The following is a 27,532-nucleotide window of genomic DNA, read 5'->3' on the forward strand; positions in this document are numbered from 1 at the left end:
TAGCGATATTTATTAAGTCTCAAGAAGATAACAAAATATTCATAGAAAAGAGAGTCGCACACCAATTTGCATAGCACCACAACTGCATAATTCTCCCATATGATGTCACACAAAACATAAGCAATAATTTTCATACTGCAGTATGGAGTTGTTTCCCGTGACCTGTTTTGCTGCTGCAGCAACATTTTATGGATGAAATTATCCAGTGCTGCAAAAGACTCTCGCGGCACAGCAGTCATAACTCATTTTATGAAAAGGATGTGCTCGTTTGCAGGACGACGAGTGAATGTATAAAAATTTATCCTCTTCCTCTGCGCAGCACACTCTCATTGTGTCATTTTGCAGTACGGCGAGCGCACCGTTAATGTTTATTTTCCATCCAGCAGCAGCGCATTGTTGAGCTCAAGATTAAATGAAAAAGAGCAAATAGTAGAGGAGAGATTGCAGCACAAGCTCTGAATGTGCAAATATTTTTGCTGCATGCATGTGTTGTGTGTGATTCGAGCAAAACAACAAGTGTCGAGCTGCTTTATACTTTTTGTCTGCCTCCGGAGAAGAACTGCTTTTTTGCACTGTGGTCTGTCACGTTGTTTGCGAGAGGAAATTTGATATTTTGTATGGAATTAAAAATTGGCACCAGCTGTCTTGAACTTGATACGGCGAGAGGAATTCCAGCGAGTCAGCCTGGTTGTTAATTAGCGGGGCTTATTTCATGAAACGCTTCTTGCACTCGTAAAGAGCAAACACATGGACCGTTGTTTTGCAAATTATGTATAAGAAGTAGACTTGCTTAACCAAACAGGCGGGCCGTTAATTTTTTGTTATTAATCTCTCGTGGTGTTCCAGCGCTCATTTCGCTACTGTTCGGTGATTTCACTTCATAAGAATGTTCTTTTGGCACGTTTCAATAGGACTAAGCGAAAAAAAATTAGGAAAAATAAACAGGATGTATATCAAAAATTGTTTTGGTTCAATTTGTGATTGTGGGAAAGAGAAATTCTATAAAAAAAAATCCCCTTCGTCATTTTTATAATTCAACTGCAAAATATTTTGGCATATCGAAACTGCAGTTCTCAGATTACTTTGCATTTTTATTCATCTCCTCGCACAAAAAGAAAATTGATTTCATTAAAAATCTACAACCATATACAGGGTCCTTTGTCCTTTTGAATCGAACCACAGTGGAGGCATGACTAGGCCGCTTTAACCCCGCACCAATTTATCAGTCTGGCTGCGATTGAGACTGCTCATCTTTCGCAGACGGATCTCTCATAATGACAACAAAATCACAGCTGATCCCTTAGGCCCCGAGGGGTCGATTGTCACGCTCAATATTTTGTCTCGGATCCCATGGCTAGCCAGCGTGTCTCACTTTTCTCACAGAGAGTGGCCCACATTCCCCCTAACCCGATATTGAGGGATGTTTTTCCAATCAGTTCGGCTGAGTGCCTGCATGCAAGGGGGCTCCTGGGGGGCGCAAAGGGATGATAGGGACGATCGCCACGTCATCTCGCACCACATCACAATAAATTCTTAACGGTCTGCTGCGTCGATAATCGTCTGAAATCCAGCAGAGACTACAAAGGAAAACGTTTGCTGTCCCCGGCATTAATTTTCCTATGTGCTCAGGCTGACTTTTCTCTCTCCTTTTTTTTGTGTGTTTAATTTCAGATTTATAATGGTATGGCGTGTTGGTGGGATACAAATGGGGAAAAAAATGCCGTATTATTTATATGAACAACGAAAGCAGCTCTGATTTATTTTCTGTTAGGATTTCCGTGGCAAAATGAACTCGATTTTGGAAAACGAAGTGCGTGCGCTGCCATGCGGAGAAAATTCCCACCATTACGCGAATGACAAATGGTCCGGCGCAGCGAGGAAATATGACGAGTCCTGCCCATTTCACGCTCTTTTGTCGAAAGTAAATTATTATCGGTGCGTACCCCTTCTAGAAATCATTTTATTTAATTGCGTGGCTTCGAACGAAAGTCCCCAACAGCGCCGGAAGAGTTCAAAGATCACGTTTTACGGCTTTAAATTAATTAACATAATCATATTTTGAGCGTCGCGTCAATTCTGAAAGAAAAATGTATCCTTTATTGAATGCACTCTCCTCTCTCTGAATTGTATACATTGTTGTCATGAATGTGCATTGCGCTCTCGCGTATTAAATCTTGTGACGGCGCTTGTGCTGCTCTCTCGAGCGCCCCGTTACGTTTTGTATGTTCTCCCGGCGCTTTGATAAATCATGCCCATTTCTTTGGATACAAAGTAATCCTGGCAGCCGCGCTCTTCCTCTTGCATTATCATTATTCCTGCATTGTGTACTTTCCCTCCCTTTCTTTCCTCTCTCGTCTACCAAACAGACACACTGATGATAAAAGCAGGAACTCAGAATCATTTGTATGCAAGTACGCCATCTCCGTCTCTGACGCTTTATTGTTCGCCGAGGGGTCCGGCCAGAAATTATAATCAAATTTATATTTAATGATTCTTACTACATTCCTGCCATAAAATTAAAATCCTACGCTAATTCTTTCCACGGTCTTTTGCAATCAGTGAAAAAAAACAATCCTAATTTAGCACGTCATTAGCAATAATTTGCATAAAATTCTCAACAGTGAATTGCTTGTTAATTGGAGGGAGTGTTGAATGGCCTTTTTATTGTTAGCTGAATGCAGCGATTATGCTAAAAGGGTTAGGTAAACAAAACAAACACTCGGGAAACAGGCTCAAAGGCGCCGCTCCTCTCTGGCTCCTTATGATGCTGTTTGCATCACCTTACTCGGATGTGAGGGACCTCATTGTTTTTGGGTCAAAGTGGGTGGTCCAGCTGATGCGAAGCCGCAGGTCAAAAGGTCGCCGCACTTACTTACGCCTGAGAAAAGCCGACCGAGTTTATCTGATGGCGGTAAATTGTTTATGAGCACTTTTTATTGAGCGCTCTGATATCAATTGCTAGCGGCCTTTGGATTAAGGAAAGTGATTGAGTGTCGGTTGTAAACGTCCAACTGCATGGGTGTTTTAATTAAGGATCAAAGTGCCACGGAGCTTTTGAAATTTGAGCCCATAAATTTTTATTTTCTAGCAGACTCTAAAGTTTTTAAATCCATGTTGTAAAAAGTAGGAAAATGCAAAACAGATGCAGTTATATTTTAAATTAAATTTGTGTTTGGAAGTCTGTCATGTAAGCTTCATACCGCACGCCAACGTGACAAATTAATTAATAACATCCTCAGACAGAGCGGAATCAAAAGCCGCATGACAGCCGCTTTTAAACATTTTGACGTCTTTTCATTTTCATTCTTCGTCCATTGTAAATCCCGCAGCACGACCAAACAAACAAATTCATTACGCAATAATGGAATGGAGGTGGATCAACCGACAGATTCACACTCACTCCAAGTTTTATTATTCCCCAATGTCCATTATTTCTCTTTGTTTATTCTGATGTTAACATCGCGCCTGACGTGTTATTTTATGTAAAAATAGCCCGCGCTACGTCGGCGCTGCGCCGGTTGCATAACTTGAGACAGATTCACCTGAGCTGAAAGCGTTGAAAGACACGCGGTGGAGCACTATATGACTATAAGGTTTGTAGCTCAGAGCTTAGTTCTGTTCTTACAATCACCTGGGTTGGTGGAATTTAAGCAACGAAAACGAATTTACAAAAGAATATTGCGTTTAAATTAAAATCTATATGTCGCAAAAAAACATTTGGTTGTGGTTGCAAATTATAATTGATTTTTTTAAATCGTTTTTTTTTTTGCTTTTAAATTTTTATATATTATTCTTAAAAAGTAATATTTTCTTTTTTTTAATTAAATTATGTTTATAGTTTGCAATATGATTTTATTTTATTTCAAATATTATCAGCAGTAAATATTAATATCGATGTTTGGACTTGATTTAAGCTAATACAATGTAACATAAATGAATACTTATCATCATTGTTATGTCTTCATTACTGCCTGAGATAAATGTTATGTAGTGTTGAAATAATTAAAAATTCATTTTCTTTTTAAAATATTCATTTTAATAAATTGAATAGAAGTAGTGCGATTTAGAATCCAAAGACCGGTTCCACTTGCTTTGATAGTGATTCCCCTTTGTTGTCTGCTGGCTCAGTTTTGTATTATAATTTGGGTCACGCCTGCAGTTTGGCGAGCGCGCCGGGGACGACAGAGGAGTTGAGAACACTCTGCATGAAGTTGCACTCGCTGCTGATTTAATGCACGACTGTTATGCAACTGCATGCACCGGCTCTCGGCCGTTGGCACAAAGAACAGCACTCCAACTCAACAAGTATGAAGTCCCGGCTACTTATGCAACAGCCCTGCGAGGGGTTGTGCAGAAAAGTACAGCCTTTTTACGGCTTCAAAGTCGGGACAGCAGATACGCTGCTCATATTCTAAAGTGGTTTTCGCGGAAGGGTTATTTTTGAAAAACGGATATGGAGCGCGAGAGACGCGTCGGCACTTTATTTTAGCGCAACAGAAGCCTCCTCTGTTGGTATAGGTTTTGAGATTAGATAATGCGAAAAGACGGAAAACGATGCCAAGAAAAAAAAATGTATAAAAAAGTCACTATGCAAGATAAAAAAAATTTAAGCTCGGCGTACTTAATTATTATCGCACATACATCATGAGCACGCATTTAAAGAAAATGAGTCAGGTTTTGGCTGATTTGCAAGTTGCAGAGACACCGCGTGATTTTCACAGCACCACTTTGTCGGTGGGTTGTAATTAATGCCGCCTTCCATTATAGACGATCACTCTTTCGGCTGCGCCTACTCTCTGCACTTTGGAGAGCTTTTTTGCCATTAGCACGCTCAACACAATAGGCGGAGGGAAAAATTTATTGCAAACAGTCGCACTGATGGATCATAAAACACCGCAAATGACGAAGGGCGTTCTGGCGAGCGAGCTCATTTGGTCATAATTAAAAGTACGCCGGCGGAACCGAAAAAGAGTTACGCGTGGCTGTAAATCAAAGCGAGTATGAGGAATGGCCGGCAATAAACATATCGCAGAGGGCAGGCCCTAATCAAGAGTCAATAAAGCAGCCGATTGGAAAGCTGTATAATAGTTGTTAATAATAATCTCTCAATTACAGCTGTGGGCAGCTTTGCAAATTTATGGTGTCAATTACAGAGAGAGAATAATTTTAAGATCTTTTTGATCCTCTTGAGGATTAAAAATTAATATCAGAGAACTTAGCTGCCGCCTTAAAAGAGTCACTCAGAGGGCACTGCAATGACGTCATTCGAGTCTAAGAGGGAGTTACCTGAAACAAAAAGTAATGAAAATTATAATTACATCGATTAAAAGCCAGCATTTAAATATTTTTTCGGACATTTCCTTCCGTTGCCATAAAATCTTGCGTTTTGCATGCAAGCCGGCGGATTTAATTCGCGCACCACCCTCGCCAAAAGACTATACGAACTGCAATTTGCAGCTAGCGAAAAAATAAATAATTCATTGCGCAAACCGCACGGGGGTAATTGCATTCGCGCGTTCGTGCTGCGCATTGGAATAAATATATGAACGGGCCGGATTCGGCAGCTGAGTTACTCTGTCACTTCCTCAATTACACACCATTTGGTCGCCACTGCCAGCTATGCTACCCCTATTTAGCGAATCTGCACGCAGCGATGTTCGGCAGTAATGACGCGAAACATTATATTCCAGCCGCTATTCTCGTGGTCTGTGGCTGGTGGCAGAACGAGAGAGAGAGGGTCTATGTGCTTTTGATAATCATGAAACCGAAAAGGTGAACGCACACGCAATGAGCACGGCCGCGTACGAATGTGCACAGTCACGGCTTTAAACGATGGGTCGAATCAATACCGGCTCTCAGCAGCCCATATTTATTCTTGCATCCGTTTTTTTTTTGGTGCAGATTCTCCAAGATAATGGTTAGTTGAATCAGGAATGTTATCAAGGCCAAAGAGGAAAATCTAAAGATAATCTTCAACAGTCGAGAATATTGTGTAATAATAATGAAAATAATTATAAATTTATTAGTTTATTTAATAGATTTAAATAATTCTCTCATGGTGATTGCTTTATTTGTCTATTTTGTTTATTGGTATGTTGAAAAGTTGGCCCATAACTCAAAAATCATAAATTTAAATTATTTATACAACTAGAATGATCGAGTAATACAATTTAACGAGGGAAAGCCGATTTTAAATTAAAAATCTCCATAGACTAATTGTAGATAATTTGAAATAAAATTTGACTTTTTCTTGATGCAATTCTTACTTGTTTTATGTTCATTTAAAAAACCTGATCACATCATTGACATCATGACCAACATGAATCAACACTCGATTGCGAGAAACTTCTATAAAAATAATATTCTTTGGGGGGGGGGGCGTGGCAAATGTTCTACTGAATATTGTTCTAGACTATTCGCAGCCTCAATAACTCATCATGACACAATTCCGCCGGACGTAATAATTCAGAGGTCAGCACATGCAGTTTTGCATTGAAATTTATAAAACTGAGATTAAATCTCAGAGGTATTCCCCATTTCCTAAAGTCATAATTTTCAAAGTCGTATACAATAGAAAAAAGCTTGACAAGTACGTCACTATAAAAGTAAAATTATATTTTCATGCCATTCATTCCATCAGTTCAACGTCGATCTGATGAACATGAATTCCGCGATGAAGAGCCTAACATTATGTGTGTTTTCAGCGCAGGTAAGAATTTTAATTTTTACACGGATTTAAAAAAAACACTGTACCTTAAGCGCCATTTTGCCTTAATTAAGGAGTTTCAATTATTAAAGTTTTGATATTCTGCAAGTAAAATAATATTTTTCTGCTGGCAGAGAATTGATTTTTAATTAAAAGTTCAAATTTTGGCAATAAACGTCTGATCACAAATACATGTTTTTCTTGGTCTCTCGCAAGGTTTCAGTAATGCATGAAAAATTCAGTCTCAAAATCTTTTAAAGAAGCTCAAAATCGTGAGCTGGTGGGTAAAAACTGTTTATTTTCCCTGAAAAATTAAATGTTGTATTTTGAAGAAAAATTGCAATTTTACCGGACATTAGTGTAAATATAAATTAAAGAAAAGTACAATAAAATCGTAATATAATTTTATGGGGCAAAAATGAGTTTTTAACAGAAATACAACAATTTAAAAATCTTTCTATTTTCAATTGAATTTAAAATGTTTTTTCCCCCGAAATATTATTATAGCTGGCTATGCTAGCTGTTACTGCATCTGTAACAAGTCAACAAGCCGCAAATATCCACGATGGGGCTATGTTTCCCGACGTAAAAAACACGAGAACTATCATTTGTAAATACAATATACAACATATCTTGCAAAAGCTCCTCGATTTTGAGCTGTAACAAAAAAAATCACCATACACGTCAACGGACTTATGATCTAAAATTTTCACCGACCAAACCTAATCTTCTTTCTTGCAACCTGGTGCACTGCTTAAAATTTTCTAAACAATTCTACCCAGATGAAGTTTGGCTTTGAAAAATCGAAAATTAACTCAATTTAATTTGGGTCGAGACATGAAACTAGCCCGTGACCGTTGACGCATGATGGATTTTGTTCAAGAAAATGGATATTTCATCAAAAAATTTTTAATAATATCAAACTAAATAATTTTTTGAAATAGCTCCTCAAATTGTTGGCGGCTCTTTGGCCACCCTTGGGCAGTTTCCATGGTACGGTTTACTCCGTGTTTACGATGGTGTAACTGGGGATAGTGCGGGGATGTGTGGAAGCTCACTGATTTCAAGCACATGGGCATTGACTGCTGGTCACTGCGTTCCGTGAGCTTATTCTTTGGAACTTGCTCATTATATAAATTAAATACCTATTTAAACTTTCACCAGTTGGGAAATTGCAACGAAGAAATTTGATCTTATTGTTGATTTTGGAACAATTGTGCATTATCCGACATCCACTGGATCGGCTACAAGGACGGTTACTCCTTACCGGCATGAGGAATTCGTATCATCCTCTGCTTATAATGACATAGCACTTTTGAAATTGGAATCAGCTGTCACCTTTACTGGTCAGCAAAATATTTAAAATTGAATGTTTCACCATAAATAACTCTAATGTATTTTGAAATTGGCAGACCATATCAAGGCGATTGCACTTCCATCAGCATCGGTATCTACTGATCCTGGAACAACTGTCACTGTCAGTGGCTTTGGTTGGGTATCAGATATCAGTATAAAAATAATCATCACAAATCCAATAATTATAATATAAATTTTCAAATTTCAAAATATAGCTCAGTTAACAAGTAACGACTTGAAGTATGCTACGATACTAATTATTCCTAACGAAAACTGCACCGCCGAGTACAAAAATGCAGATAAACCATTTGAGCCAGCAAATATGATTTGTGCCAGAGCACCTCTTAATGATCAAGCCCATTGCGAGGTAAGTAATTTTGGTGATATCAACTACTGTTTATGGGCTTAAAAAATATATATTTCAAATATTCCGATGCCGCAACCTTTTTTTAAATTAAACGAAATTGGGTTCAAGATTGAAAAACAAGGGATTAAATGAGCAATTAAGAGTGACACCCCAATGACCGGGTTTAGCCACATTGTGACCTATCCTAAATAAATTCTTCAGCACTGCATATTTTTATTTTATTTTTCATTTAAAAAATATCAAATTCGATTAATTATATTGATAAATTGAATTCACGTCCATAATAAGGAGAAACATTAATTCCCAATTGTAGTTTATCAAATGATACTGTCTAAACAAGAGGGTTCCTTGAAAAAATAATTATTTGAAACTCCAACAAAAAAAGATGAAAAATAAATTCCTTTGAATTAAAAAGATCTGCCGGTAATGAGATATTGTTAAATAAATGTAATTTGTGCATACATAAAAAATATATTTCAGAGTCACTTTTTAGAACGCTCAATGAAATAATTTTTTTTATCATCAGACTGCTTTTTATACAGAATTTTTTACAACCATCTGATATTATTTTATGCATAAATATATTTAAACCAAGCTTGCAATACATTATTAAAGGGAGACAGCGGTGGCGCATTAGTGTTAAATGCTGCATCAAGTAGTGCAACACAAATTGGCATTGTGTCTTATGCAGGAGTTACTTGCATTGGGACCTCATCCGTCTATACCAGAGTCACTTCATACACAACCTGGATTTCAAAGACAATGGCGCAAGGTAGAAACTTCGCATATATAAAAATGAATATTTAACAAGCTTTTGACACTTCATCAAAATAATTATCTTGATGGATGCTTGAAACAGTCGATAGAACCACGACAACTGCTAAAACCACCACCACCAAAAAGATCATCACTAAAAAGACGACTACTAAAAAGACCACGCCTACCAGAAGGCCATCCGTTCCTAAATGCTCTACAGGATATTATAAAGTAACAATCAGCAAATTATATTAAAAATTCCACAAAAAAATATTTCAAAAATTTAGTATATGAAGACATGTTGCTCGCCTGCACCAAAGGACCTGGTTCCATCCATCAGAGGATATAAAACTTGTGCAAACAGCAATGGATTTGTAGCATTCAATATTTTTGATCTGAACAATATTCAGGACGTGAAGACCAACATCATTGACATCAGCAATGCTCAAAAACTTTTAAAAGTTGTTTCAAAAGAGGGTGTATGTTTTTTTTTTGTCTTTTTAAAATTTAATTATTGATATATAACAAATTGTTTTGCTTTTCAGAGTTTTGTTTCTTGCTTCCTTAATGGAAATGGAGTGGTAAAGCCAAAAGCACATCTTTTTTTCGTTTTATTGAAATCTTGTTTCTTTTTAAATGTTTTACCTAAGTATGTGGCAGGAGAAATAGATACTGGTGCTTTGACAACACTACTGACAAAAAATCAAGATGTAAATGGTCCCTGGATTAACATAATTGCAGGGGCAGTATCAAACTGCACCGATATCATTTCTTGTAAATCGATTTTAATTTAATCGCAGTATATCTTAATCAGTATTCTGGCAAATTGATTATAGTGTACAGTATTCCATCCCAAGTCACCTACAATAAGGTTACTTTTGACGTTAGAGGTTACTTAATGGTGCAATGTGTGCTGTTCTCAACTATTGAAGTATAATCTGTGATTAAATATTTTTGAATTAACTAATTCAAATCCTCTTTCATCTCAGGCATGCCCAAAGCGAGGTAAGGAATTCTTTAAATAAAATTATTTTTATAAAATTTTATAAAATAATTTTTCCAAATATTATTGTTTTAAATTCAGTGACCGGAAGTTCGTGCTCAAAAGACTACACTCTCTTTGATAATTGCAAAGGTTACTTCTTTATGGCATAGAGAACGCAAATGGAGCAGTTGCATTGGAATGTCAAGATCAAGTGACTCTAATTGTGTATTTTTGATAAAATGAGCCAAAGGCAAACCATGGTAATTAATTTTGTTTTCAATTTTAGTATGAAGGCTGCGCGTGAATTATTATCTTTTATTTTATACATTCTTAATTATATTAAATAATCCTCAATCAGCAGAATTATTTATAGCAGCGCATATAATGCATATATTATAAAAAATATTCAAATATTTTGTCCAGAGCAACAAGCGAAGCTATAGTCAATCCAAATTTTTTTAATTTCGAGGCATAAAAACTTGAAACTTATAAATATGATGGAACAAAGTAAACAATTTTGATTCACTTTATTTCATGATACACAACCAAAATAAAAGGGAGAATTATTTTTTACTGAGTAATAATTTTCAAATTAGCATTATTCCTGCTGAATGCAAGACAGAAAATTAAATACAGCAAGTTGTGAAAACTCTTATTTATCCTCTCAACAGCTCAAGTGTCTGTTTTTGCACTACTGAAGCAGCGACGGTTGCTATACTTTGAAAGGCTAGGCGGGCGCCTGGTCATTTTGTTTTGGCCACTGCTACGCCATCAATCATTTCGCGCCGCTTATTTACTGAGAGTGAAATTTGAATATGTTTGTTTTCGCTCCCCATCGTCGGTTTCCCTCTCGTCTAATTGGCCAAGACCGCCAGGCAGCGACGCGATTATGACGCATGAATCATATTTTCATCCTCTTCTGATATCGAATAATTGCGTTTGGTCAGCTGCCCCGATCCATTTGCTAATGGATTGCTTTTCTATACAAGGACTTCGAGGAACAACAAACAGAAATAGGTTTCCACAGAAGATTAATTTGTTTCTATTATCGCTGGTGCATGTTGGAATTAATCCGATGCTATCAACTTTATGGAAAGAAAAAACTCAAAGAATCCTCAGCAGAATATCGAGCTGGGACGTGTTGATGTTTGCCAGTTTTACGATTTTGACCCGATTGTCTGCCAGAATGCGTGTTTTGACTGCAGCGGAACAGTAAAATTCAACTGCAGCAGAGAGAGCAGAGAATGCAAGAAGCAGATCGAGTGTCCACAAGCAAAGCCGCTTTTACACCTCAGAAACAAGCCGGATAATCTCAGTCGGTCGCGGGTTTATTTCGGATCGATTCACCAGCGCGAGTGAGATTTCCACTCAGGGCTGAGATGCACACAGCTGCAGTTTGTGCTGGTGAAAAAAGGCAGAGAGACTGGCTGGATTTGGCACGCTGCCCGCGCGAGTGCTGCAGCATCCGACTCGCCAAGCTGTACATTTATTCACTGATGTCGCCGCATGAAATTGTGTTTCTTGCGATATACTTGTATAAAAGTTAGTTGCTTCTTGGCTTTCAGCTCTGTTGCCACCAGTGTGAGGTCACTGCTGGGGTTAATTGCGGCTTAACCAGAGGAAATCAACTCAAAAGGGCCAATTGGGAGATCAAAGAGAAGGGATTTCATCACACAGAGGAAACCAGATTTTTATAAAATTTTAAAAATTATTTTTATTTTGACTAAATCACTAGGCAATCAACGTATGTATATTTTTGTACACAAATCAGCGAGATGAAAAGCAAATTTAAGTTAGTCTAGGGTGGAGTTTTACGAACCCCTCCCCGCTGATGCAGGATAAGGGTTTGATATCGGCCGAAGTTTAGAAGGGGCTTCATTAAATGACGCGTGCAGAGCTGGCAGTGTAATGCAGCCCGCATTGCAAACAAACACCGGAGAACGTTTATCAGTTCGGCTGCCGGGTGCAAAGAGCATGGCCAGCAACGCTGTTCCAAAATTTGTGTGTAATGAATGCTGACCTAGCAAACAGCAAATAAGGGCAACGAAAATGAAAGCATGTGGTTTATAAATAATATCTTGGTCCCATCAGTCCAGTATATTTAGAATGAAATGTGGTTTGTGGTATTACATTTTTTTACATATAAATATAATATTAAAGAAAAATCTTATTTTGAATTATAAAGTATTATAAAAATAAAAAAATAAAATATTAATGCCAAGCATTGCCGAGGAGTGGGGATTTTTGGCACCGCATGAAAAATGATTATTTTCACGGTGAATCGCGTCTGATTGAATGGCCTGTAATTAATAACTCAGCCGAGTCAGCCGGAATAAATGCCAACGAAATTCGATCAATCGATTATTACAACACAGAGCGGGTGTGAGCAGGCGAGAGTGATGAAAGGATAATAAATGGAAAAAGAAAGAAACCGCTTTTGCTCTGGCTCATGAATTATTATAGAAGATGAACTTCTTTGGAGCGGAATTCATCAAGTGAACAAAACATGGTCCGACTTTTGAGCTCTCGCTTTTATTTGATATCACTCTGGCTCATGCGTATATAAAGAAATTAAAGCGGTTTAGATTGTGTTAAATTGTTCACCCACAGTCTGATCTCGCCGACACAAAAGTCCGTATGTAAAAAGTGCCATTAAGACAGAGAGACCAAAATTATCATATCTAGACGAGGAGGAAAGGCTCCACACGGTCGTCGTCTTCTAATATATTCATGCGTGTGTGTGGCTAGGCTCATTCTATCATGTCCCGACCATAAAAGCCTCGCGTTTAATAAACCGACCGAGAGAGGAAATAATTTCGCAAAAATATTATATACCCGCCAAGGATCAAGGACGGGGCAATTACCAAGACGAACCCAGCACTTAGGAAATTAACTGTTGCCTGAATAATTAACTCGTGCACGATCTTTTACATATTTTTCTAGTTGAGAGAATATCTCATCTACCCCCTGCGAGGCCCCACCCACTCGTCCATACATAAGCCAGGCAATTTTTCTCCTAACCAAACGAGGAGCAATGAATCTATTTGTAACTAGCTGTCAATGCAATTGTGTTCCCCAGCATCCCACGAGAGCCAGAGAGGAGCTGAAAGATGACTTTTATCTCTCACGAACAGCCCGATCTCCCCCATAAAACACGTCCAGCCGATATTCACGGCAGAGACAATGATGCTCATCAGCAATAAATACGGGTTCTGACAATCACAACTGATCACGCTTTCCCACATCAATTTTCCTCGGAGTTTGGCGGGTTGTTGTAATTATACACGAAATTTTATAACCACGCATGAAGACGTTTTATATCTTATTATATCTCGCTGGAAAGAATATTTTCAGCTTTTGAAATTTGAGCCACACGCCACAGAGCGATGCAGCAAGACGTGATCAAATTTGTACTGCTCCAATTTTTTTTACTGGAATGAGGTGAAAATCTAAAAATATAAAATGAATCTCCTGCAGTTTCCATTTTCAGAGAATTTCCACGAAAGAATTAAAAAGGAGGAATGACTTTGCGTTAAGTTGAGATTTCCCATAGATTGTCTGCGTCACTTATTAAGGTTTTTATGCGGCCAAACGAGAAAAAATCTTTCAATTAAAGAAGCCTCACGCGAGCTTCGCGGCCAATTCCCTCTCATTAATTGACACTCGGACATGTTTGCGTCGAGTGTTTTGAAAGGCTCGATGAAAGAGGCGGCTTTTTTGTTCACGCTACCCGCGGCTACAGATTAATCGGAGAAATTCACGCCAAACTGCATGATGTGACCACATAAAAAAAAGCAAGTTCTTTCTAGAGACCGGCAGATCGCATCAATCAATGAATTGGCGAGAATAATTGGACACCGTGTTTAGTGCCTTATCGGATTTTGAAAAGCATGCGGAATTTTCATGTCCTGCGAGAGCGTCAAATCCTCAAAGGAAACTTCAAGGCAGGAATTTTAACAAGCGGGAGATCGCCAGAGAAGATATTAATTTTAACTTTGAATATATCAAAATAATATTTTACTATAGACCTATACAAATTATTTTCTGAAATTCCTTCTTTTGATTATTTTCTTGTATGCTTCTGACCTAAATTCCAGAATTGCATCTCCACAGGTGTATATGCATGCGGGGCAAGGCTAAAGCAACATTAAATCACGTTCTGCATGTTGCACCAACGCAAATACACAGAATAGGACTGTAAATATTTTCCCGTGCGGCCCCAACGTTTCTTTTCATCGGGGCCATTTCGAAGAAGAGAGGAAACCTCCCCACCTCATCAATCAGAGTTCAATTCCAGGCGTTAATTTCAGCGCAGTCGGTGATTAAAATAAAATGGCTTGTGCAGGCAGGGTGGTGTTCCGACAGCAGTTCCGAGGGCGTCATGGACGAGTGTCACTCACTCATCATGAGTATCATGACATTATACGCGTCGTATGTACATTTTGTGTGTTTTTATTCTTGGTGCAAGAGCATTCATGGGAATATTTTTGGACGCGACCGCGCGTGCACACGCCCTTTTATATACTCGCTTGGTGCACTATTTGTCCGGGAAAAATGAGTTGGATTTCCTATTGTTGATGCGTCCGTAGATGGTGTGGTGCATAAATGTGTGGTGCATAAATTTATTTGTTCATTTCCATATTGGATCGGGGATTGTTATTATTATAGACATCATAAGAGAAAGAAAAAATTTAATCTAATAGTGGGGCTCAAGATATCCTTGTTTTATAAAAATATTTAACAAAATTTTTATTTGTAAAATAAAGTATATTAATTGACACATTTGAAATTTTTCACAATATTTTGTTATTTACGTGTAATATATTTTGTTTTTTAGTTAATTCTTAATATGGAAAATAATAATGTAAAATGTAATGATGAATTTTTTTAAATTAAATTTTCTCTAAAACATAGCAATTAAATAATTTTGTGCATCATTAATCCCTTAATTAAGTATCTAATAATAACTGGACCAGGGGTTAGTTAGATTATATCTGAACAATTAAGCAGTTGAATTAATTTAAAGTAAAAATACATAAAATACAAAAGTAAATATAAAGTTATCATCAAAATGTTACATGCAAACTAAAAGAACAAATACTATGCGTTGGAATAAAATTTGTAATGAATGGGCCAAAGTCCTCGCCTCTTTCACACGCTCTGCAAGTGCATTTCGCACCAGCGGCGGGCACCGGAAAATCTCTCCAAATGCAAATACCACGCCGACAAACCCAGCCGTTTAAACACCCATTCGAAAGCGGAGAGTCCTACATCACATTAGATAATAAACTCGGACCACGCCTCGTACTGCGCGCGATAAAAATGCATCATCAGTCCGAATGAAATAATATGCCTGCATCTACTCGTGCGTTTGGAGTTAATGACCTCGATGGGTCCGTCGTGCGATGCAGTCCGCGCCTTTGTTAATTCCGCTGCAAAAGTTGCGGTAATTATAGATTATCGTTGGCCGATTGAATAAACGCGAACACGTGCCTAAAAAGCCATAAATCGTATGTTTTATAGGAAATTTCATCCCGCACACCTGTTCCAAGCAAAAATCTGCCAAAAATTCCTGATAGTTTATTACGAAGCGGAAACCGTTAATTTTCCTGGCTAAAAGATATAGAAAAGCTGTAAACATCGTCTCAAAATAACAATGACAGATATTAAAAAAAAATCCTTCAAAAGGCAAAAGGGTTTTATTTTAATACATTCGTTGGGAAAATTACATGTTGCGCCCAAACTTGGTCTTTTCGGAAGTACCGTCAGCGAACAAAAAGTTTCCATTGTGCCAGTGTGTGAATTGGTTGGTGCGAGGCGCGGTGTTTCAGGAAAGTAGTGCTTTTGAGAGGCGGCACCTGCCGCCGCCGCCGCCGCCACTGCTCAATGGCCTTTTATTGCTCTAGAGCCGCTGCTGCTGCAAAGGCGCGAATGCAACAACACCTGCACACACTTTCAAAACTCGCACCAAAACGCTCCCTTTGCGCGCGTGTATTCACAAAATTAATAAAAGATGGGCATATGGCGCGCTGCAAAAGCATACACGGCTCCATATATAACAAAAAGGTGAAATCTGGGCCTGCTTTTTGTGCCGCAGAGTGAGGCGCGTCCAAATGGCAGGAAAGGAAAAAGACACAAATTATCATTTGGAAGTTTCTTGCTGGACTCTTAACGTTAATCTCTAATTTGAAATAATTGCAGAAAAACTGCTTTAAATAAGAGCTCAGATTTTCTAGTCATTTTTAAACGGCATTGCGTGTGGCATTTGAAAAACCAGAATTATTGATTGCTAGTCGTTTTTAAAAGACTAAATGATTCAATTATCCAAAACTCTCTGAATTGACTTTTTTAACCTTCAAGCCTAAAAGCAGATAATATCATGTAATCAAGTGCAAACGCAGCAATTTGTACCAAAAAAAATCCACCTTGGAAGCATTTATTTCAAGTGGAGAGAAATTGACGTGTTTGAGAGCTTTTGACTTTAATATCCAATATTATACCAGCGCACACACATTTCTCTTTCCGAGAACAAGAGAAAAAAGCCCGAGATCGATTTTCCGCCTTGTAATTCAGTTCGTCTGACGCTGCAAGCGCGTGATCCGAGGCGTGTTTGTAATTGATCGCAGGCGGCCGGTCAGTGAATAATGAATGAGCCGAGCGAAATAACCATTCAAAACGCATATGGCCTCCAGCGGCAGTTTGCTCTTTTGTCTTCGCGATGACTGACACGACTCTCGGCGCGCTCCAGATTGCAGGAGCGGCACGTCCTGCTGCTGCAGCATCGCAACTTTTCTCATAATCATGAATCAAAGACGCGCGAGATCGTGAAGCGTGCGCTTGCGGCGCAGACTTGTCTGACGAGTAGATTTTTTTCCACATTTCTTTTTTCATTGCTCCAGAGAAAGAATAAAATCAATCTAACCAAGCGTGTTTGATTCAGTAGAGTAGGCAATTAAATCAGAGGGAATAACGTTTTAAAAAGAACTGTGTCTTAATTATTTCAATATTTGCAAATTAAGTTTTATCCTGTGCACATAGGTAAAAACTGAATGTTATTTAATACCATAATTTCTAATTCTAATGCACTCATTGCAGTTTATCTCTTTAATTTGTATTGCAAACTGTCAGTGACGTAAGTGATATTAATTTGATTTTAATTATTTATTTGATTTGGTTTTTTTAAATATTTAAATAAGTAATATATGTGCAGGTATTAAAGAGAGTATTTAAAAATTGAAATCTATTTAATGGAAACATCCAGGCACTAAGTCCAAGTTTTGCTTAATTTTTCATAAAAGAAATCTACCATGAAAGAATATAAATACAATTTGAGTATTTTTAATACATTTTCCCTTGTAAAATTATTGGAAAAACGACGTAATAACAGATATAAAAATTAATATTAATAAAAACTTTATTAAAATAATGATTAAATTAAAAATTTAACAATGGCTCAAATTAAAAATTATTTGACAATAAGAAAAAATATTTGATTTTTGCAAAGTAATTTTGTTAAAAATATTTTTAATTAATTTAAATACTAAATTATAATTTAGCAACGTAACTAAACAAAACAAATATTGACATTTATTATGGTTCATTATTTATCTTTTAGCGTTTCTTTCAAGAGTTGATTAGTAGAAACGTATTTAATTTATATATTTTATTAGAAATGTCTCAAATTCAACAAAAATGGAAAATAATCCAAACGTACATGGTATAAGGAAAATATTGCGTATTATATAAAAAGCAATAAAGGAACGATTTATTTGCATGACTGCTGATTTAAATAGTATTTTAAATTACACGCCCGAACACCTTTGACTGGTTTTGTTCTAAAAGCATCAACATGCTCCGGTGCATCACCTCTCCCTATATCTGGCGTCTCATCTCAAAAATCTTTTCGATTCTTTCCGAGTGCTCGATCAAGCAGCAGAAAAGTTAAAGCATGAAGTTGTGTCGCTGCTCAAAGATTTTTTGTAATCGTTGCACCGGCAGCAGTTGGAAATGCATGTTGCTCGTCCCTTTCGATATCACGTCTTTGCGCTCCTCTGATTTTCAAAATATATGTATCATCGAAAGACAAAAAGAGAGGGGTGTGCATCTCCAGACTCCTCACTTTGTGTGCCGCGGCACGGGAGCTTTTCATTTTACGGTGGGACGTGATCTCCGGGAAAACCGCAAGCAACAATGCCTTGAAATTGAATCACGATCTCAACTGCTTTTGTCCTCCGAAGCGAGCCGGAAAATTTTTAACATCGTGGCCACGCCGCGGATATTTTTTAGAAATTGTATTTGTCCTTGACGGACGCGATTTACATTCGCGCTGTGAGGTCTTCCGAGAACCGACGCCTCAGTTTGGCGCGTGGTTTCAACATTTTTATGCACTTGGGTTGCAATCTTTGGTTTCACCAGCCGAGTATCGGTTTATTTCCGTCTCAAGGATGGATATTGAGAATGACGCAACGTGCCTTCTGCTTTTTCTAAAATTAGATTTCCAGGAATTCACGATACAAAAATGCGCTTTGTAACACTTTCGATCCAAAAGAGTGATGCATCACAAACTGAAAATAAATTAGTGCAGTTTTTTCCCCAACAGATTTTATCCATGAACACTAATTTAAAATAGAAATTTATGCACTCATACAGGCGGAAATAAAAATTCATTATCTGCAGGCCTCGAGCTCCAGCAGCAACTGCTCATTACTTTAGCACCTGATGCAACAGCAAACAACCCTCTTCATGAATTATTCAAGCTAATTTTCACCCTGCGAGGAATATACCCCTTAATGAAGTGTTTAGACAGTCAGCAGGCTTTATCCTTTCAAAGTTGCCAGCCGCTGGCGATACAAATCTAAATTATAAATTTATAGAGTGCATACATCAATGCACACAGCCCATAATTAGATTTTTATATTTGTGAAAAAAGCTCAGAGTCATTCGGACTCATAATGAAAATTCTTCCCGCGGCAGGAAAAATTCAGGTGCATCTGACTGTTTTTTTTTTCACCGTTTGAAATTACTCGGCGGGTGGGAGCGGACCTGAGGTGCCATCTCAACAATTGACCAGGATTTCTTTGTGCCCTGCCACCTTTTCAGTCTCCGCAGCGTCCCAGCGTCCGTGCTGTGCGAGCTGCATAAATCAGGAGAAAGAAAGAAACTCCGGGCGTGCATTTCGAGAACAAGAAGAAACTCGGTTGCGTGCCGTAACTGATGCATTTAACCGAAAATTAGGGTCTATAACATTTGCATAAGATTTTATTAACTCACAACCCATCTGCTGGTCGAGGGTTTGATTATCAAAATAGGCCGACGCAGCTAATGATTTAGGCCTGATGCCCGTGGCAGGTAAGAATTATGGCTCAAAAAACTTTTGATATCTTTCTAAAGACTGAGGGAATTTTTCAATATGACAGGAAACTGAGCAGTGATGATGATTACAGGGTTGTGGAAAATTAAACACACGCGATCTGCTCTTTTTGATAAACACGTTAAACAAACCGCTCAAAATTTTCCGGTGCATTTTTACTTTTTTCTCGGAGCCGCTCTCTCGCTGGAGATTTATATTTAATTTAACAATTTGTGACAGCGTAAAAATTAGTAGCTCATGGTGGACTAGGGGACATTGCGCCCGCGGAACTCGGCGTGTTTGACTTTGAAATTCTTCTCGCTCCGAGCTTCTTCCTCCGCCGGCGTCGCTGCTGCTGAGTAAATAATGATTATCTCCAAGTAGGACACGCGGCTCTACCATTTATCTTTTCCGTGGCGAAAAAAATGCCGTTCCTCCTCGGGGTGAGCAGCACCCACAAAAAGGCATGAAATTAGACCCAGATTTTCAATTTGAAAAAAGAATACATTCCCAGATTTTCGCACCACCCTTTCTTCCAGCCTGGCATACTAATGCATTCCTCCATGCTCATCACAACCCAGTTTGAAAATAAATTGATTCCCAGCGGAGTTTTGGCTCTGACCCTTCTTTGTACTTTATTATGTTTCTACGAACAACAGAGAGGCGCTAGGGCCGCTTGTTTTGTTATTTTTCCACCTACAATTCTACCTGGGGTGAGAAAAGGCGCCGAGTAGCGGCCATAAAACCACCCTCTCCTCCCGCCCCATGTACAACACGTCACAAATATTTGCGGCGACCCCGAGTGCCGTCCGACGGTGAATGTGAGAAACACCCAAGAAAAATGCAGTTACAAAAGCAATAAAGAGAGAATTCCAATAAAGCAAATCAATCTTTTTGCAGAGCAAATAGAAATAAACCCAGTGTATTTTGCGGAGCGCTATGAAAAAAAAATCAAAAAAAGAATAATTTATTTTGGAGATGAAGGAATGAGAATTTTACAATTTATTTCTCATCACAGCCGGTCAGTAGGATTACATTCTTGTCCGCAGGCTTGAGCTTGAGAGGCGGAAAATGAAACACGACTGGTTGAGTGATTCCTGATCGCGTCGGCTTGAAATATTAATATGTAAAAATCAAACGCATGGGGTTTTAAGTTGTCTGTCTGCTCGTGGCGCGGGAACCATTTCAAGAAAAGTCCGTGGGAGCTGCAGCATTTTTTTCAACTTCACGGCTGTAGCCGGCAATGAAAATTTATGTCACTTTCGTTTTCTCCGCGCCTTTGGTTCTTCAGCGCCGCATGCTGGGCCGAGTTTCGAAAATGCGACGAATTTAATTGGTAAATAATTTATGCTTACTTCCTGGAATATTTCTCAACCCAAAAGCAAAATTATATTTAGAGGAAATTTCAAATTTGGTTTCTTGTTTGACTATACTGCTCACTTAAAAGGTCTTCTAATAAGTCAATAAAACGAAATTTATTCTTTTATTTATAAGAAGGTTGACAAAAGAGTCAAAACGCTCATTGTGAATCGAGCAGCTCTGTATAGAATAAAGTTTTACCACTTTATGTATGACATTTCAGGCATCCACAAAAGAATTATATTAGCTGACGAAGTACCTTCTCTCTTTCCTTCCACGCACGCCATGCGGATAAAATATTGTATTTTTAGTTTCTGTTGCAGAGGAGCAAAGCAGGGTCCGTTCGCTTGACTGGCTGCGTGCTGCTGATTTATAAGGGGCGCGCTGAAATAAATCGAATTGATGATGCCAGAGTCTCATAACATTGTCGCCGGGCTGCCGAAAACAGTCTCGTCGTCGCAAAGGGATTCGTGCTGCTCTGCGGTTTTAATGTCCTTTGTGATGCGCCTTTGACTTCTCGACAGCCAATGGCATTTTTATTGGAAGCGCGTCATCAGAGAAAATGACTGAACTGTCCCAATTTAGTCCTCAGTTGGATCTCAACTATGCGACTTTTCTGCCAAAACGTCAATCTTATATTTCTCAATGAGTAAAAAATATAATATAAAAAGTTCGTGAGTCAGGCTTTTATATATAATTATAATAATTTATTCTTCTTATATACATAAAAGATTTTAAAAATGATTCCAAAAAATTATAAAAATTAAACGCAGCTGATATTTATTTGACACCCTTCCAAATGTCCAGCTTCCGTTTTGTGTAAAATTCACTTTCCCGCGGCCCTGCTGATCTCATCAACCCCGAAACAATATAACCAGAAGCACGCGTTTGGCTTTCCAAACGAGACAAACACGTTTCCGAAAGCACATAAAAATTTCCCATTTCGTCCTTCTCGCACGGCCGCGTTTTTTTTATTCAATAATCATTTTGTTGCTTCCGCCCGTTTAATGCACCTTGTTGACGAACTAGGAAATGCATGGCGGCCCTCCAGTCAGCTCAAGGGCGCTCTTTATGTGCACGATTAAAATAAACATAGGCGCCTTATTCTGTTCGTAAATATCCTGGCCAGGTGTGCACACGCTAAATGGCGAATTATTATTACGATGTCACAAGTAGCGCAGACAGAGGCAATTAGCCTGTCATGTACGTACCTCTCTGTACATTGTTCAATTTACCACCGCGCTCTGCTAAACCCTTTGACAGCACACAAAACGCTTTTTGCTAAAGCGTTTTTGCTCAAAACGGCGGAAGTCGGTTCTTATCAGTGCGAAAGTGTGCGCCAAAGTACACGGAACCCTGATTGTTCGTCCCGCCCTCCCTGCTTGATTTCCAATGTGCTCTCAAACCAAGGCACGCAACGCATTTAATTTTATACACTTGCACTTTTATTCACGAGGGACAATAAAACAATTTAGGATTTAAGGTAGCGGAAATTAAGGATTGTAAATTTTTATCACAAAAAAAATCCCTCTGATTATTTATATGACTCTTAACAAGGTCGTCGACACAATTTACAACTTTCTGCATTCCATCTCCTTAATTTATTTTTTCAGTTGGATTAACTTTTTAGGCCGAAGCTGACCATAAATTTTCGAGATGAGCACAATAAGCCTAATAGGAATCAAAGCTCGTCAACTGCTAATAGAGGGGCTGTCACCAAATCTTGTGACCTATCCCATGCCTCTGGGTCTATTCAACGGTCGCCGCAGGAATGATAATAAAACGGCAAATCGGTGCCCCGTCGCAGATACAATCCTTGACCTTGCATCAATAAGCGGCGGCGGCGGGGTTTGGCGCGTATTTTGTTGAGACCCGTATATATTCAGTCAAGAGCGTTCTTTGAGCTTTCGAGTCGCGCCAGGTGGCTCAAAACAAACACACTCGGCGAGCACCCCTTGCCTTTTCTTCTAACCCGACAGACTGCGTTTTTTGCTCTTACCCAAGTCAAAATCGTAGACCCCCCGCTCTAATTTTGTGCATGCGTGCGATGTAATTACGCACACGGAGTTCCCAGAAGCGACAGACGATGCACGAGGATTAAAAGTCCATTTTCCTTCAACTTGCAGAGCCAGCACATTGTGAAATTTTTTTCATTTTCAGCTTGGGTGTGCGATTTGAGAGGTTATTCGCATAAGCATTAAATTGTTTCCGGGACTCAATTTTGCCTGTGCAAAAGGGAAGTACCAAATTACTTTGCAGAATTACAATTTTAAACAAGGTTAATCTTTTCCCAGAACATTCACATATTTTGAATTGCTAATTTATCCAATAAAATGCGCTTATTGGAATTTAGAGAGATTTTATATACCGTCTTATTATCGAGAAAAATATTTGTGTATAATTAAAATTCTCCGCAGCAGTGATTTTTCCACGACGCATGATATCATGATGCTAATCTTTTCCTCCAATAATTTATGCAAATCCTCCATTAAAAACAACAACCTAATGACACACAGGAGAGTACCTGCTCACGTATTACGAGTTTTGATGAGGTAATATTCGCTCCTCACGCCAATCGGCAATAAAAATCAATAACCCATGACAAGGAGATATCCTTGAATGAATGGGTTAAAATATAGGCAAAGAGACTCATTCATTTATAATATAAATAATGCATTTCCTATCAGTTAAAAGAGATAACAAAAAAAATCAGATTTCTTTTTAATTGTAAATAAATTTTAGCAGAATAAAGAGAGACCTTAAGATAAATCGCTTGGTATGCGAATGAAAAATATTTACACATCAGCTCCTGACGAGAAAAAAAATATTATTAAGTATTGGGCGCTGTGCCTGCGGAGGAAATGTTTAAAATAAATATGTGACTTATGACCCATGACATCATGTCCGTTTCTTTGCCGTGCATTTTGACCTTGATGCTTCATGACCTCTCTATTACTCTCTCGCATCAGCGTATATATATTTTTCTTGCTCATCCGAAGACCCTCGCATCATTCCACGCACACCAACGCATATGGTGACTTACGAAACCGTACCGAGCCCACAAATAAGATAAAGTAATAACGGCATCATTGTTTTATAAAGTAACAAGAGCTTGAATATAATCTATCATACGTCGTTGCTTCATCGGCTTGAATCGGATTAAACAATAAAATATACAGCTTTATACAACAATCGAACAATAATTTTCATTGAGCTGCCGGGCATCTCTATAAGAGATTGTAGGTTGGGATAGGATTTATATTATAAATTTCTTATTCAACGAGCCATTAAATCGAGCATTATGACGTTTTCAAAAAACGTAAATCAAAATTTTTCTTCTCTGCTTTTGATCAAAGTTTCTTGGCAAAGTTTGCTTTTTTTTCTCCTTTGAATTATATCGAGTCGTTCCCATGAGACCTTTCGTTGGACACGTTAATCGTTTGTTGTTTTCGAGCGTGGTGCTGCCTGCCACTATCTCTTTTTGCGCAGACGAAATAAAGAAAAACTTGGCAGCGAATCCAACAAGAAGGTAAATTTAAGTCGCTCGTGAACTTTTTCCTCAACTCACCGCGCCTCGTTCGCCGGGTGTTGAATAATACGTGTGTGTATTTCTTACGTGCAGCGCGAGATACCCACTTTTCCTCTCGTGAGTCACGCCCATTTCGCACATCACTCTTTCCGACACTCACCTGCAACAAAAGAGAACCATAAATTAGCATCAGCAGAACAAAAGCAACACGAGCACAAAGAAAAGAAGCGGGACAACCATCATCAATCTTTATTACAAACACGCGGACAAATCATTGAATGCACATTGCATGGAGCGATATCGAAAAAATTATATTTTGATGGCAAGCGGACACGTGTTTTGCGTGGTTCATAATATTTAAAATGTGTGTTTGGCCTTTTACAACGCAGAACGACGACTTCATCAAAAGTAGAAAAACGGATTTGAGCTGCAGGGGAAACCGCTGTTCAATCAGTTTTTACGACCATCATCTGCCAAAAGAGAAGTGTGTATAGAAAACCCTTTTATGATGGAGGATTAGCCACATTTTTGAAGGTATTATTATTCAGAGAATTCTCTTTGGTCATTAAATCACTAATATAGGCTCCTCTTTCTGCAGGCAAAGATTGCCAGCTACGATATTGGCGAGATGAAAATAATTATTGCCACATAAGGCACGGGAGATTTATCAGCAGCAAAGCTAATCCAACGAAATTGAACCCTAGGGCAACGTTTCCAATGACCTCATTAGGAAATCCTCTCCGCGTTATTCGAGGGAGGTCCCCAAAGAGTCTTAAAAACGGCTTTTGGGTGGAGGAGTCCTGTTTTTGATCCCCTTTAACCCCTTTGTCGCCTCAGAGGGCCGCCTTCACTTCGATCATCGGCCTCACCAATGAGTTCTTTGTTGTTCCGCTGATGCCGCCGATCGAATTTCTCGACGGCCGCGTCTCGTCCCATATTGAAAATTCAAAAGAAAGAACGTGGATCGGGTGACGGTGCGTTCACCATCAGAGAAGGGCCCTCTGTTGCGCTTGGTATAAAAATATAATATGCATGAGTTGGGGCAGCCGAAAAGATGCGTCCCAGACGACCCGCCAGACTCCCTCGAGTCTAAAAATGTCAGCGCGCGTCTCGAAATTGTGAGGATATAAGAATGATGACGGCCACCCTCCCCGGAATACGTAATCAGCCCGCTATTTCACCTCAACACCCGTTTCCTGTGCATTAGGCCCTCATTATGCCCATATTTTTATAATGGGCTCAACAGTTTTTTCTCTCGTCGCCGGTGTAAATTAGTGAACCATTCATTTTGAGCTAGCAGTACGTGTGAACCGGGGGAGTTAATTTCAATGTATCAGAAAGTAACAAAGAAACTGCTTAATGGTAGGTGAAATTTTTTTAAATTGCTTTTCTATAAAAGGAGAAAAATTTATTCATAATTTTTAACAATTTTATTAAATTATAAAAATTCTTGTCAAAATGATACATAAAAATATTTATATTTGTATTATTTCTTATTCTTCTCCGGTTTAGCAAAAAATCTTGAATCTCTTGCCGTTTGGTGCTCAATAACTCATAAATTACCCCACCTGTTTGCAGCCCACACACCCTATTTATCAAAATTAAAAGCGACACGCAGCCCATACTCGGCCGAAGCACGCTAGCGCCCGGGTGTCAAATTCCCAGCCACAGCAGCAAAACGTTTGTTAATCCCGTGCTGCCATTTACTCTCTCGGTTCCCACGCTGGTGCACGTGGTATGCACACACGCATGCTGGGTACCCATTGCATTCATTGTGCGCGCGTTAATGGGCGCGTATGTATGCGAGAGAGGTGAGTAGAGCCTTAGGAGAGGCGCGCAGGCCATTCTTTCTTGTGTAACGTGCGAGTTGGTGTTGTTGTGTGACCACCCACACAGATTCGGATGGTTCAAGTGAGGAAAAGGCTATTTTTACATAAGAGCTGTCTTTTAATTCTTCTTGAATTTAAATACAAATCACTGTTAATTTCGAATGAATTAAAATTAAAAAAGAAAATGCACTGCCTAGTTTCACTTTCATTTAATTTTAATTCATTTTTCTTTCAATGTATTTTATGGTTTATTAATTTTTTTTTTTTTTTTTTAATTTTTAACAGGCGCTCACAATAATGTTGAAAATTCTGCATTCCCCTTTTAAGAGGGCATATTAATGGAACGTTCAGAGGTGTTACACAGTGTGAGGTCTGTTTAAAAAATAACACAGCCCACGAGCAAGAGGAGGAACAGTTTTTAATTCTTTTACTTCTCAGCAGACGTCTAAAGACAGACAACCCCCTGGAGAAAAAGCCACTTGATGGCGCCACTTAGGACGTGATCGACCCCCACTAATAGTGGTGGCGCGACCTTCATCCCCGACGCGCCGAGATGCCCGAGAGAGATGGAGCTGCGCCTTTATTCACGCGTCCAGTGTGCTAATGGATTATGAAAAATTACTCTGCGGAAAATCGAGACCGGCCGACAAATAAGGTGCATATTTCACGCATAGAAAAGAATGGAGGGCAGAAAAATAAGGCGATGTATCACTCTCACGCGGGCATTTTGATAAATTCGTGACGTTTAATCTGTCTAATGTGACCGCCGTATGCTTGTTATTGATTTTCGATACGGTGGCCTGACAAAGAAAAATGCTCCGTAGTACATATCGAGCCTGCTGTGTGTGTCTGCGCACTATTAAGCGGCGGTGGCGGCGGATTAATTGATGTGTGCTGCAGTGCGTCCGTCTCTGCAGCCGATAATACCACCGCAGCCAACGACCTCATTCCGCGGGGATTAAATTGCGCTCCGATCTAAAATTTGCGGTTTCCAGGTAAATTGATTTAGAGGACGCGCACATCATTCGATACTTATCTCTTCGGCCAGTATGTAATTACGATGAGAGGAATAAAATTAAAATCAATTCCAAAATTTTTGATTGATTTAAATAAATAGGTTCTGGAAATTTTATAATTAATAATAATTTGTAGCAACTTCGCAGAACTTGTGTTAAAAATTGCAATTTATCAATTTAACGTTTTGCGTTCAATGGAGGATGCAATTTTCAATTAAACTCCAATTTCGCTGCTCAAACAGAAGCGACGACGGCTTGCCAATTAATCAAATTAATTGTG

The 27,532-nt window shown here is 38.7% G+C and overlaps 2 protein-coding genes across 3 annotated transcripts in view; one reads left to right on the forward strand and one right to left on the reverse strand.

The window, feature by feature from the left end:
• Window positions 1–27,532, reverse strand: part of LOC132200671 (protein amalgam-like) — an 81,296-nt gene that overhangs the window by 15,597 nt on the left and 38,167 nt on the right. The gene's annotated exons all lie outside the window — the stretch shown is intronic.
• Window positions 6,652–10,424, forward strand: LOC132201409 (testisin-like). The gene is made up of 13 exons (XM_059627566.1): window positions 6,652–6,709; window positions 7,651–7,807; window positions 7,871–8,052; window positions 8,119–8,214; window positions 8,278–8,429; window positions 9,045–9,201; window positions 9,289–9,416; window positions 9,473–9,664; window positions 9,731–9,766; window positions 9,836–9,959; window positions 10,022–10,116; window positions 10,175–10,190; window positions 10,270–10,424. Exons 1-13 carry the CDS (start codon window positions 6,691–6,693, stop codon window positions 10,338–10,340), a joined length of 1,425 nt encoding a protein of 474 aa, XP_059483549.1. The 5' UTR covers window positions 6,652–6,690; the 3' UTR covers window positions 10,341–10,424.

Source organism: Neocloeon triangulifer, unplaced genomic scaffold, assembly GCF_031216515.1.
Source record: "Neocloeon triangulifer isolate White Clay Creek 2 clone unplaced genomic scaffold, ASM3121651v1 ptg000014l, whole genome shotgun sequence".
In the NCBI taxonomy this organism is placed as follows: Eukaryota; Metazoa; Arthropoda; class Insecta; order Ephemeroptera; family Baetidae; genus Neocloeon; species Neocloeon triangulifer.